This window comes from Zonotrichia albicollis, chromosome 15 (assembly GCF_047830755.1).
Source record: "Zonotrichia albicollis isolate bZonAlb1 chromosome 15, bZonAlb1.hap1, whole genome shotgun sequence".
NCBI lineage: Eukaryota > Metazoa > Chordata > Aves > Passeriformes > Passerellidae > Zonotrichia > Zonotrichia albicollis.
This window is the reverse complement of record NC_133833.1, coordinates 15,563,558-15,576,796: the sequence shown is the minus strand read 5'-3', so window position 1 is coordinate 15,576,796 and position 13,239 is coordinate 15,563,558. Positions and strand designations below refer to the sequence as shown.

General features: G+C 40.5%; 1 protein-coding gene across 11 annotated transcripts in view; it reads right to left on the bottom strand.

The window, feature by feature from the left end:
• The window catches only part of ANKHD1 (ankyrin repeat and KH domain containing 1), a 102,556-nt gene that overhangs the window by 40,932 nt on the left and 48,385 nt on the right, over positions 1 to 13,239 (bottom strand). For all 11 annotated transcript variants that reach the window (XM_074552087.1, XM_074552083.1, XM_074552084.1 and 8 more), the window contains exons 11-14: positions 6,404 to 6,491; positions 5,664 to 5,791; positions 5,389 to 5,532; positions 4,595 to 4,697 (exon numbers count right to left, since the gene is read on the bottom strand). In XM_074552087.1, the coding sequence (XP_074408188.1) occupies positions 4,595 to 4,697; positions 5,389 to 5,532; positions 5,664 to 5,791; positions 6,404 to 6,491 (463 nt within the window). The remainder of the gene's footprint in view (positions 1 to 4,594; positions 4,698 to 5,388; positions 5,533 to 5,663; positions 5,792 to 6,403; positions 6,492 to 13,239) is intronic.

The following is a 13,239-nucleotide window of genomic DNA, read 5'->3' as shown; positions in this document are numbered from 1 at the left end:
ATGACAGTAAGAAAAAATTCAGTTGTGTGATACACATTTGTACATTCAAATACATTTTCTCTGCTGGAGACCCTGTTATAGAAATCTGTATGAATCACCATGTCATTTGTGTGCTCTGTAACAGAATTGCTTGCCTGTTGTTCTTGCACTTGAGGTTTCTTTTTGTAAATCTGATTTCACTCAGAAGTTCAGAGTTCAATTTGCAGCCTGCAATTAAAACTCACCAGCCTCATCAATATGAATAAAATGAACTCAGTATTGAATTTTCATGAAAATTCTGAGTTTAACTATTATTTGTATGGAAAAGAAACTCATCTCTAAGGACCTGGAGAAACAAGCAGTTGCTCCATACACACACAAATGCAAAGTACAATATTACATAATCTTGCTAATTTGGAAAAATAAAAAGCCTGCATTTCCCAAGAAAATTAATCTGCTACATGGTTTTTCATACATACTGAATTTTTCTTTATAAAGAAGAGGTTAATTGGAGAAGGCTGAATGATGAGTTTGAGTATGTTCACAGCATCCCTCCTGGAACCATGGAGTAATTTTGCCACTCTTTATCCCTCCTGCAGGTGTTTCTATGGAAAATTGCAGGGAATAGGTGCAATGCTATCCAACAGGCAATGGCTCCACAGCTGAAACCAGGCCAAACCGAATTTTCAGCCATTCAAAAATTTGAGTTACTCTCTAATCTTAAGTCTTCTTCCCAAGTTTCCTCTGGTGGGTTCATGGTATGTAACTGGAAAATTACTGAGATGTAATTGAATTAGTTGGTGGCAAGCAGGTGACTGAAGCTTCAAAGGAGCAGAATTTCACAAACCACTGTGAAAAGATTGTTACACATTTGTGCTCCTGGGGACCTACACATGTCTGGGTGTCAAATCAGCTGCCTGCACTGCTGAGGATTTGCAGAAAAATGGATTTCAGTCTCCAAAGAAAGAATTATTAAAGTTCAGAAGTCAGGAGGTGTGGATGGTGAAATCTCCCTTGGGAACTCATCCCAGATACCTGGGGTAGCTGCTGACCCAGGCAGGAAGTTTCCAGAAGGAAATGGCAAGAATTGATCAGAAGATGCTGGAGCACATTAAACAATGAACAGGCAGCTGGGACTGTGCAGTAGAAAAATCTGGTAAAAAACAGAATGAAAAAGCTGGAAAAGCAGGAATATCTATTTGCCTTACTAATGTTTTCACCTCCATGAAAGTCATATAACTTCCTAGTTTTACTGTTAAGCTGGACTCTATTTTTATTAAATCACACAATGCATGAGATCTCTGCTGAGATATATAACTCAGTATTAGGCATACAAGTCAGATATCAGATTAAAAAAAGTGTTGAATTTGTATCTATTGAAGTTACATAGAGTTTGTTTTTCTTCCCTTCTCCACACCATCAGATTGTTAGATTCAGCATGAGGATCCAGGAAATACCATATATTGAATATCTAGCTGAGAAAGCTTAGAGGTTCCAAAAGTACCACTCAACCTTAGGGGAACCCTGGTCTCCTTCACAGGGATCAAAGGCAAATGTGGGCAGCTTTCACCTGAGTTTGGTTTTGTGTAATTCCAAAAAACCCTGCACCCCCAATGAGAACCACTGCAAGCTACTGCCCACTTAAAAATGACACTAGAAAAGTCTAATGACAGCATGCTGACAGGTTTTAAGCACTCACTTTAGGCCAATTAGTTCATTTGTAAGCACAGTTTCAAAGAATCAAGTAAAACAAATCTAGAGAAAAAAATTACTGAAAACCTGACACCTCCTCCTCCAAAACCAGACTGCTTTGAACTTTGACACGTTTAAAAACAGATGATGTTAGTAAAAATACTTGGACTAAGAAAACAACCCTGCTGTTTTCCACAGGCTCCCTGAGCATCCCTTGCTGTCCCAGCATATTTGATGATATCTAGAGCATGCTCTGTGTTCCTGCCCTGCACAAGGCTCTGCAGGAACCATTCACAAAGTAGAGGGGATTATCAGCAGCTGGTTTCCTGAAGAAATCCAGCAGCATTCCCTGGGCTGGGCTCCATCAGGGCCACGGGAGCTGCAGCACAGCCCTGCACTGGATCCACCCTGGGCCTGTGGACACAGCACATTTGGGTCCTGTACCCAAAAAGCTCCTTGTGCTGAGCTGCTGCACCACAGCTGCTGCTGAGCAATCCTGGCCCAGCTCAGAGAGGGCAGAATGCACCAAGGAAGGGATTTCCTACCTCTGTCCATGGAAGCAAAAGGATCTGAACTGGGATTTTTTACATGGACACAACGTGCTCAATGTAGTGCACTGAGAACAATCCTTCCTAAGCAAGGAGGAGCTGAGGTCTGGTCAATCCCATAATTAATTCTGCTCCTTTTTTCACCTGATTTTTCTTCAGTTCTTTCCAAGTTATCATCTTGGTGCATCACCTTTATCTAAGCCTCTCCAGATACACTGTTGCCTCTGAAATACTTCTCTTTTCAGTTGCTAAACATTGATATTAAATCCTTTGCCAAAGTAATTATTTAAATGGTAATGATTCCATGTGCCACCATGCTTTACTGAAGAATAATAATAAAATTCAAAATTAGACCATAAATTCCTCTTGAAAATCTCATGTCATATCTGAATTGTAATAGGAACACTTAAATGTCCTCAAGTTTTACATTTGACTTGCCAAGAACTCTTCAGAAAACAGTGTCACTATTGCATTTCTTATAAAACTCACACAGGTCTATAAAAGAATCTCACAGTGCTAAGGTTAAGGAGGCAAGGTACTGCTCTCCTGCCTCCCAGTAGTTCAGTTTATACAAAAACTCAGGGGCTACTTCTGATTGAAGGCAAGTAATTGTTCTGCCCCAGATAAACAATTTTGTTATGCAAGAATTTGACTGTTCTGCTGCCTTGGAAATAACAAACACCTCAACTCACTCCCTCTTTTGTCCCTCCCCTCCCAAGATCACTGTGTGATCATTGATCATTCCCAAGAAGTTCAGTGATGAAGGTCTGGTGAATGAAAGCCCTGTGTGTGTAACAAGTCACAAATGGCAGCTCAGCACAGCACACTGACTCTGCACTGCAATGAGCACACAATGTTTAGCACAAAAATATCATTTTCCCCCTAAAGATCTGAGAGACACAAGAGCTTTGCAGTTTTTGGAATGCTTCATCAGCCTGATGACGGGTTTGGGATTGCTGCATCTCCTACAACACTGCACAGATGAGTTTTGCTGACATGCATGAAGCATGTCCTGAACCCCTGTGAACAATGAGATCTCCCTGTGCCAGCCCCAACATCACAGTACTGTAAAAAACACACCTAAGGATGTGCTGACTTTGGCAATAAGGTGTTTGTAATGAGAACTGTTTCTAAACTACAGTCAACTATTTGCTTTTCATAATTGGATTAAATCAAATGAAACTTTCAGCTTTTAAGTTAAGTCTTCTGACTCAGCATCAACTAATCCCTGACTGATTCCCATGCACCACAAAATGCTCCCAGAACACTCCCACTCCACAGTGCTAACAGGCATTGAACTGGAAGGGTCCACACGCTGGTATACAGTTTTTTGGAGGGTTATTTGAACCACAAGTTGTATATTTTCTTTATTTGTTTGGTATTCATTTTTCTGAAATCCAAAATACCAAGTGTTGCACATCCTAGGAAATGAGACACCAAGTGCATCTGAGAGGTCACACACATGGCAAATGCATGGAGAGGGGCACAGCTGCACGTTCAGACACCAGCAGGTCCATAATGTTTTTCTCTCTTTATTTGTGTCCCCAAGGGGTTTCTGTTTGTTTGTTTGCTCTGGAAGTGCTCGGTGCTTCCTCAAACAAAGGATTTCAGCAGATCTAGCTAACAGAGCTTTGGATACTGTAATGCTTAAGATCCCCATCCAAAACTGTAGATCATTAGGAGCTGCAGTTTGTAACTTTGCACTTGAGAATCTGCTTCTCTTTCTGAGCTGATTTAGCAGATGTGAAGATTTTGTTACAGAATCCACAGCTGGAAACAAACTCCCTAATTGCAATTCAATAACTACAAGGAGTTTTAACCAATCAGTTTGACCATGTTCATAGCAAAAACCCTGATGTTAGGATTACTCACATGAGAACTATTACTAATACAACAAAAACTCTCCTGTAAGTAGATCTGCACTGGTACTTTATAGTGTCAACATGTTTACATTGCTACTGATGGAACAGAAAAAAGTTGGTGCATCAAGTTCACGGATAATAGCTGCAACTATTCTAGAAGACCAATGTACAATATTCAAAAGTGAACACCACACCTGGAGTACATTAGCTGTTTTATCTGTCTGCACTAGGGCAGTTAGCACAAGCATTTTCTTCCACAAAAAATTGAATAAGTATAATTCTAATAAATTAGAATAAGCACAATAAGGTTAGAACAACCAGTGTTGCTATACTGTAGAATGCAAGAAAATAAGGAAAAAACTATGAACTACATAAAATAGGGTTAAGTTATACTTCATTAGAGGTGTTCAAGAACTGATGGAATGGACTACACTATGCATAAGCTCTAATAAAATGATCCCCAGTCTATCCATTTCCAAACCACATATATTCTCTGAGTGGCTGCATACTGACCTTTCACCACTCCCAGGAGAGGTGGGGAGTTCTCTTGAGGGGTCCTGTCAGGCTCCTGGGGAGGTACAACCATGGCGAGCGTGTGCACCGGGACACGGGGAACCTTCAAACACAGGCACAGACACACTCAGGTACAAACACCTGCCACAGCAGCTCTTCAAGGGTTCATACACAGGCTCAGAACTGCAGCATATTCTGCTCACTCTTCCCAAACTGTGTATTCTGTGCTACTACTTAGTATGACCTGACCCTTGTTTTTTTACTGGGGACAGTATGTCAAAGTTAACTGTGCTACTCTGTGTGAGATCCCAGGCTGTGTTGGCTGGAAAACTGTGAATTCCTTTAGGCTTTTAATCAGCTAACTCCCCTGGAGCTGTCTCTTCAGACTGCAGAATTCTGAATTTACACAATCTATTTTTTTTTATACAACAAACAGAATCATTAATACCATGTGATACCATGTGAGGGTGTCCTGAACCAGGACAGAGGGGTACCACCACAAGGCTTTAGAACTCTTCAGCCAAAATACCGAGCAAATGCAGGAAAGAAACAACATCCTTTTGAAATCCTAGGTTTGGGACTATCCTGTCCAGGAGCAAAAGGGAATAAAGCTGATGTGTTCTTCAGGTCTCTGCAAGTAGCAGTGACCAATTCTCTCACTCTCTATCATTCTCATGTATGCAGGGTTTTTAAAATTTCTTCCACTGTCTACATTACTTTTGAAATTCATGACTATGCAAGTGTTTCTTCCCAACACTGATGGTGCTGTTTAAAAAAGACTCCTTGTGCCTTACCTGAGACTGATCCTGAGATGGAGGTGTGAGCTGGGACAAGTCTGCTGCAGGAACTGACAGAACATTGTTTGGGTAATCCAGCAGGTAAGAAACAACATTGGTGTGTCCTCCCTTGGCAGCTTCAATGAGCATTGTTGAGCCATCCTGAAGGGAGATTTTGGAAACAAAAAGCCAGAAGATGAGTTTTGCTCCCCATGTAATAATTCCATGACTTAAATTTACTTGATAAATCAGCCAGGTGGCTCTTTGAGAACAGGAGAGCTGCCAGGGAATACCTTGAGCCGATGAGTTGGATCTGCCCCGTGAGCCAGGAGAAGCTCAACCACGGCCAGGTGACCTCCAGCACAGGCCAAGGACACCACTGTGTGATCATTGTTGGCTGTAGCTCTGTTCACATTGGCACCTAGTAAGAGAAGAGCTTGGAATTAAACACAAAGAAATTCTTTCTAAAAGAAAGTATCAACAAGTACAGTATTCCGTGGAACAGAGACAAACTTCACTCTTGTAATCCAATAACTTCCTACACACTTCTAGGGAAAGAGCACAAGGGATTTTGACTGATTGGCTTCCACACATCCTCCCCCTCCTCACCTTGTAAAGACAAGGCAGTTGCAACAGCAACAGTGGGCTTGGAAGTGTTAAGTGAGGGAACACATGGTGTAAGAAGCACAATTCCAAATGTTCTCTCTGAGCAGCATCACTATGTGGTGCAGTTGCTACTGTTTCAGACAGTACTTGATGTGCTTTTCTGAAGGAGGAAATCCTTTCTTTAAGAAACTGAAAAATATCTGCTGTACTTCAAATCTAATCTATATAACAGAGTAAGAAGAGTAACCAGCAAAGTATTTTGTAATTCATTCTATCATGAACTACATGAAATTCAAAAAACCCTTAGGGGATTGTCAAATGCTCATATATACACATAGCCAGAATAATTTTAAATATGGGTCACAAATATGTGGCATTATAAAGTGGCATTTAAAGTTTTTAATTAGTTATGCAAACAAGCATTTACCTTTGCTAATAAGGAATTGCACGGTGCATAAGTGACCAGCTCGTGCAGCCTTCATCAGTGGGGTTCTCCCACCTTCAGATTCGTGCTCCTAGGGAAGAAATAAAAGATGTAAAAACAGGCAAAAATTGTACCATTGTTTCAGCTTCTGAAGTATCTTGTGATGGGAAGAAAATTACCCATCTGAGCAGAAGATCTCTCTCACAAGCAGCCTGTAATAAATATAAACTGACTGGTGTCAATTTTCATGTTACCTCAAATACTAAATCACACTGTTAAAAAGGATTAGGACCACATCCATACTGGAACCACACCACAGAGCTTCCATACTTACAACCTCCTTTTTATTTTAGTGCTCAAATGTGTAACAAACATGAGAAGAATAAGACCTTGCTTCCTCCAGAGAAAAGGTGGAAGATTTAACACAAATGTCACCCAATATCAGGAAGTTCACAATAACCATGAACTGCAATGCCACAGTTCAGAGAGCTGCCATGTGCTGCCATATCTCAAAAGTGCAATAAAACGCCTTGAGTGCACACAACATCTATAAAATATACTGAAGAGGACCAGGAATAAAAATGAGACAAATCACTGCAGCTCACAAAAGTCTCTAAGAGGACTGGGGAATAAAGCAGAAAGCTGAAAAAAGGATGATACAAACCAACAAAAAGGGAATGAGCATCAAGAACAATTTTCTAATTTAAAAAGTCTGAATACTGGAAAGATGTGATTGAATACAACTGTATTAGAGCAGCTACAGAGCTAGACAATGTGCCTGCTATGTAGACATGATCAATAGCACAAAGAATGCTGAGCAATGATATCAACCCTCCCAAAGAACAAGGGGGGAGAACATAATCTTCCTGAGAGTGTTTGTATGTGCTCTCTATATTCAATATTATCCTGTTTAAATAACATTCAGTCTGATCAATAATAGGAATGTGTGGTTTTTAATCAGATATCTGGGAAACCAAGCTCTAAATTCACTCTTTACTTTGTAATTCTATGTATACCTGATAGAACATTTAGTACTGACAGTGGGTGTCATGGCTACTTACAAATATAACCAGACAGGAAGAGATTTGACAGAACAACTGAATTCTTTCCTTCATAGTTTCTGTATTCCTGAAAACTCTGCATATGTCCTTTGACATATGGTTTGCTCTAGTTGCAAGCTGCATGTTAAGTTAGTTTTCTGTTCATACACTTGAAGAAGAAACTTCTTGACTGGATTTTCTGCTGGAGACTGGCCCCCAATCCAAACTCATCCTTCACCCTAAGAGGTTCCATTGCCCCTCTCCTGCTCCTCAGCCTTCACAAGAGCTCTGTGTTTCTGTCCACCACTGCTTTAACACATGGCTAAATTCCACATTAGAGCTCTGATTTCTTTGCTCACTCAGCAGTACAACACACCAGCACACACAGGCACAGCAAACCTTACAGACTTACTACTGAAGTCACTTAAAAAAATATTTAATAGATACTCCTTGCAGGGCAATGACTGCTTAGATGCCAATAAATACCTGCTTCTGGACTGTCTGCATGGCAGAAACATTCACAGGACATGTAAAGGTAATTATGTTAACATGTGGCCCTATGATTGTAAGAATTAGTGGCGTGCCCTTAAGTCCTGATGCTTACTCTGGTATTTGGCATAGTTTTTCCTTCCTCAGCCACTGCCAAGAGATCCTAAAAAGCCAGAAGCTGCTGTGTGCCTGAAGCACAGCAAACCCCAGGTTCCACCAGCTGTGGGTGCAAAGAATTCCTGACCACCACCCTGCTCTGAGCAGGACCTGGGCATTGCTGCTGAATTATTTAACACCCAGCTCAAAATCCTTACTGATGGCAAGCTGCAAAATTGATTTTAGGCCACCTTAGCTATATTCAAGGCAGTGAAAAGCATCCTGTGTTGCACTGAGATGTAGCAGATAACTGGCAGTTAGGAATAATTATTTGCAACATTCTGCCTTCCTAACAGACTTCACTGTTGGAAGTCTCCAACACGGACGCCAGGAGGTTCCTCATTGAAATGCAGTGCAGGGATTCTGCCCAGTTTAACCAACTGTCACTTCCCCAAGCAGGCAGAACTTGATCCTCAGCTACCACACACTTCCAATCCTTGCAGCACCAAGCACACCATCAGTCCAGCCAAACCAAACCATTTGGGTGCCCACCTGCTGTAGAGCTTCAAAACTTATGGCATTCTGATGGTATTTTTCACATGGGAAGATAGAAACACATGTTTTATATTAAGATTAAATTCATTCTGACTTCAGCACTCTCTATAGACCTAATAATGGCTATCAGACAGCATCAACTCAAGCTTTAAGGGAAGACATCTAGGACAAGCCAAAATAAGAGGCTGAGACAGTGCAGTGCCTTTGTCACCTCACATCCTGTCTTTTTTACCAAGAATAAACATAAATTTCAAAGATTCTATCTATGGATATATATCTATATCTATCTCTTTTTCAGCTGCATTAGATAATCAAAATCAGGACAGAGAAAATGAAAGTTGTCCCAAAGTGTCTCCATTACCTTTACAACGTGCTTTTCCCTTTTATTTATATGAAGTGCACACTGATGTTTATTTTGTAATATCCAAACCCAGTAAATTGTCTCCTAACACAATCCCCTTGCCTCTAGGGCTCACCACAGCATCCCCTCCTGTCACTGCTGCAGCCCTGAGGAATGGGGGAATTAGTACAAGCAGGAAGAGGAAGAAAGGAGAACACCTCTGCCACATCTGGAAAGCCATTCTCTAAATCCCTGGGTGATGTGTCCTGCTGCTAATTCTGCTGGGATAGAAAAACACCCTGGGAGAATTTTCTGTGGCTTTGGGTAACAGGAAGGGAGGGGAAAGTGAGAGTGCTACCCAAATCAGGCAGGAGTTTAGTCTGCACCTTTTCCACTGGGACTCAAGAAGGAGATGAGATTCCTGTCAGCAATAATTATTTCCTTTCTGGACAAATCAATACTTCCAAGAGCAGAACAGAGTCATCAGGAGCATCTTATGACAATGACTGGTGTTTTTTTAGTTCTTCCTTTTGAGTTCTCTGGTTTAGGCAAGTCCAAGATCAGCTACATAAGGGCTTTCCCCACATACAATTCTTCTTGGTTCACAAATATTCATGGTTATATTACTCACTAGGACAGTTCTTTTGATATTTTTCTCCATGTTGCATGTTATTTAAATGTTCAATAAGAAAATCTGTATTTTCAAAGTAAAGCTCCAACTTTTCAGTTCTTTAACACATCTCCTTCATCCATGACAACAGTGAATATTTAACAGAAATCTAAATATTATTCTCAACAAAATGATTTAGAGAAAGCTTTTGTTGCAAAAAGTTACAGTCCCTAACATTGCTGATTTTCAAGACTGAACTCATTCCAGCAGTCACCAACCTACCTGCCCCAAATAACCTTCCTGAAAACTCAACTAGGCCTCTAGTTTAAAGTAGACACCTAAAAATGGAAGAACTTAGAGGAGATTTAAGAGATAACCTATCAATGAGATAACCTGTTGCATTTGGGAAGGTTGGGATATTGTTTTTGAAAACCAGTTTTAGAAAACCTAGTAGGAGGGAAAATACAGAACAAGAACAAGCTCCATCTAGTCTGCACAGGGAGTCTCTAAATCTCTGAAGGGATGATGCCTGGTCCTTAACATGCTTCCTGATGCCTACAAGCATCAAAGGCCAACCTCACCTGATGCCTGCCTGGCTCTATGCTCTCTAAAATCTTCTTGAAGTCCTCCTGCTTGTCCTGCAGAAGGAGAAAGAAGACCTCACAGCTCTTTCTCTGCAACCAAAGGTTCCTGGTCATGAAGACCTGGAACATGAACCTAAACTGGATGAGATCCACCAGCTGAAAACTGGTTTGTTGGCATGAGGCAGGCAAGAACAATGGTAAGACCAAGCAATGAAGCTCTCATGAGTTCACACTCCTACCATGAGCCATTCAGATCCACAAAGAGGGCACAAAGGTCAGACACAGCATCTTTGTTACAGACCAGATGGATTTTTGTTCACTACTGGAAAAACAAAGAACTTCATTGTGCTTTGCACCATCCAGAGAGTGCAACAACCAGAAAGTGTTGACTACAAAAATGAGCTTCACTTGTCCTACCACACTTTATCTACACAAGACTAAGGGCCAAGTCTAAAAGAGTCAGAAATCCCTGACCTTCTCCTGATGGTTCAAAAACCAGTAGGGAAAAACATAGCAGAACCTCAGATTCCTCCCTGTAACAGCAACACAGCAACCCCCAGAGTTGTGAATTCAAATTCCAGAAGACTGGCTGCTTTTGTAGATGTTTAAATGGTGTCTCATCCACAATGCATAAACCCACAGTCTGTCACACACATCAAGGAAAGGGAGTTTTTAATTTAGGAGTCACATTAGTGTGAGGGATGCTATCACCTGAAGGCAAAACACTGATCCCTGCCATGACAGAAACATGTCTGCAAAAGCTTTGTGTCACAGGAGAAGAATTAAGAGGTAGTCTGGCATGCTGGGGTTTTTTACAATTAGAATTATGTGGATGCCAGGCAGCCAGTTTTAGTCTTTCAAGCAAAGCAAGATGTGGAATATTAACAAGTACTGAAGAGGTTTAGGGAGAGCCTGACAGTGTAAAATGAGAAAAATACAAGGATGAAGGTGTCCTCGTGGGTTACCTTCTATCTCTTCAATTCTGCATAAAAGCTCCCTTAAATCTTGTAGGAGAAAGGTAAATTCCATCACTAGACCAACTCCTGTGCAGCACAGCTGCAAGAGGATGCAGGCTAAATTGGGATAAAAAAAATCCCAATTTAAAACTCTTTTCTGTATTTCCCAGCTGAGAAAAGCTGAGATGATCTCACTGTCCAAAAAAGAACATCTCTCTTTTGTTTGCAGCTACACTGAAACAGACAAAGATGCAACCACCTTGTCAGGAGCAGAGCTGCCCTCAAAAGGGACACCAGAATCTCCTTTAATCCAGGTGTGACTCTGCAGCAAGAGGGAACAGGCATTCAGAAGGGTCCTTTTAGTTTATTGAAAGGTAAAGCAGCTTAAAAGCAGGATATCACCTCTCATTAAATATCACCAATGCTCATTGTGAGATTTACAGTCCCTAACCTGATCCTTGTGGGAACATTTATGTACCTCCCACATCTTACCTTACACAACCCTTGAGATGAAGGTAACTGCTGGGAAAGACACTAAGAAGAAATAGGAAAGAAAAAAAATATTCTAGGAAAAAATATCCTTTCGCCTTTGACATTAAACAATCCTTGCCACATTGGTAAATAGATGTATTACTGAAATGCTGGATATTTTTTTCCTGAAGTCACTAAACCATATTTCTGCTTTCAAAAAACGCTTTTATCAATTTATATTTCAGAGTTCCAATCTCCAAACCTTTACTCACATAGATCACAAAATCTAAACTAGCTGTTCTGTTCCCATAAAAGTTGCAAACAAGTAAAATTTACATTTGATCCAGTGGTAGCAGCTCAAGCTGAGACCCTGGAAGTGGCTCCTGGAGGGGATGGGGGAACTCGAATGTAACTATGGCACAGATGGGATCACAGGCTGAAGGCTTCAGATGTGCCTCAGATTCACTCATTCATACATTTGGCAAATGCAAGTTGATTTCAAGATGCATACATTAACAAGAAAAGGTGCAGGCCTGCCAGCTAGTTTTGCTACAGATTTTGACAGGCTAACTCTGTAAGGACATGGAAAAGATCCCTTGAAGAAGGGCATCAGAAAAGCACAGAAGAATTGTTAACATGCCAGACTTCATGAACAATTAGTCACAAGGAGAGAAATCCATGGAATTGAAAGGATTGAGCAGTTCTCCAGCAGACAGATGAGCACTCTAACACTGCTCATTTCTAGCACTACTTGTCATTGCAGAGCTTTAAGGAAAAATTAACCCCTAAATGAAGAAAGTTCATCCCAGCCATCATTTTTTTACATTCTCCTGGTGTTTACAAAGCCACATTGCTTTGAATGCCAGAGCTCTCAAGATCTCCACTGAATGACATATCATGATCTCCTGAACTGAATGACATATCTGATATCCAGGATGAGTCCCTGAGAAGGATCAGTTCCTGTTTGCACTCACCACATCTGTTTGTGCTGAGATGTGGTGGTAATGTTAACCCAAATTCATACAAAACTCTATGGGGACTAGAATCACTTTTCATAAATAATCACAGAATGATCTGGGTTGAACAGAACTTTCCAATATCCCTGCTAAAATTCCATAATCCCCCCAAAAATATGATTTTCCTCCCTGATAAGAACAAGTTAAGCAGAACATTATTGACATTACTGCAGAAGAATTAATAAGCCCTAAAAAAAAAGTAAAGTCTCAAAGAATACTGTAAATATTATTCCAAATTACAGCATTAGTGTATTTATATTTCTAAATAAAACTCAAAAAACTTCATTAATGACTGAAATTTAAGTAACTTCATTAGCATGCTGATTTAGCAGGTTCAATGAGAAATTTTCCTGGCTTTCTCAGTTTTTTAGAAGGAACAAAAATTTCATAATATCCAAACAAAACCCCAACCCATCCCCCAAGCAAAATAAAACACAGAGCAGTGAGTACATAGGGGGGGAAAAAAAGGAGAGTAATCCTCCTAGGCAAGCAAAATAACAATTTTTCCTGGTTGACATGAGGCTCCTCAACACCTTTGGAAGAGTAAAGTATCAACTGTTTTCAGACTTTTGGGTCTCCCAACAACTTGGTTTACATTACAGAAAATAAAAATGGGGAAAGCAATGTGCAAAACCCAAGAGTTAGAACAAAGTAAAGAGATCAGATTATGCTGATCATTTAG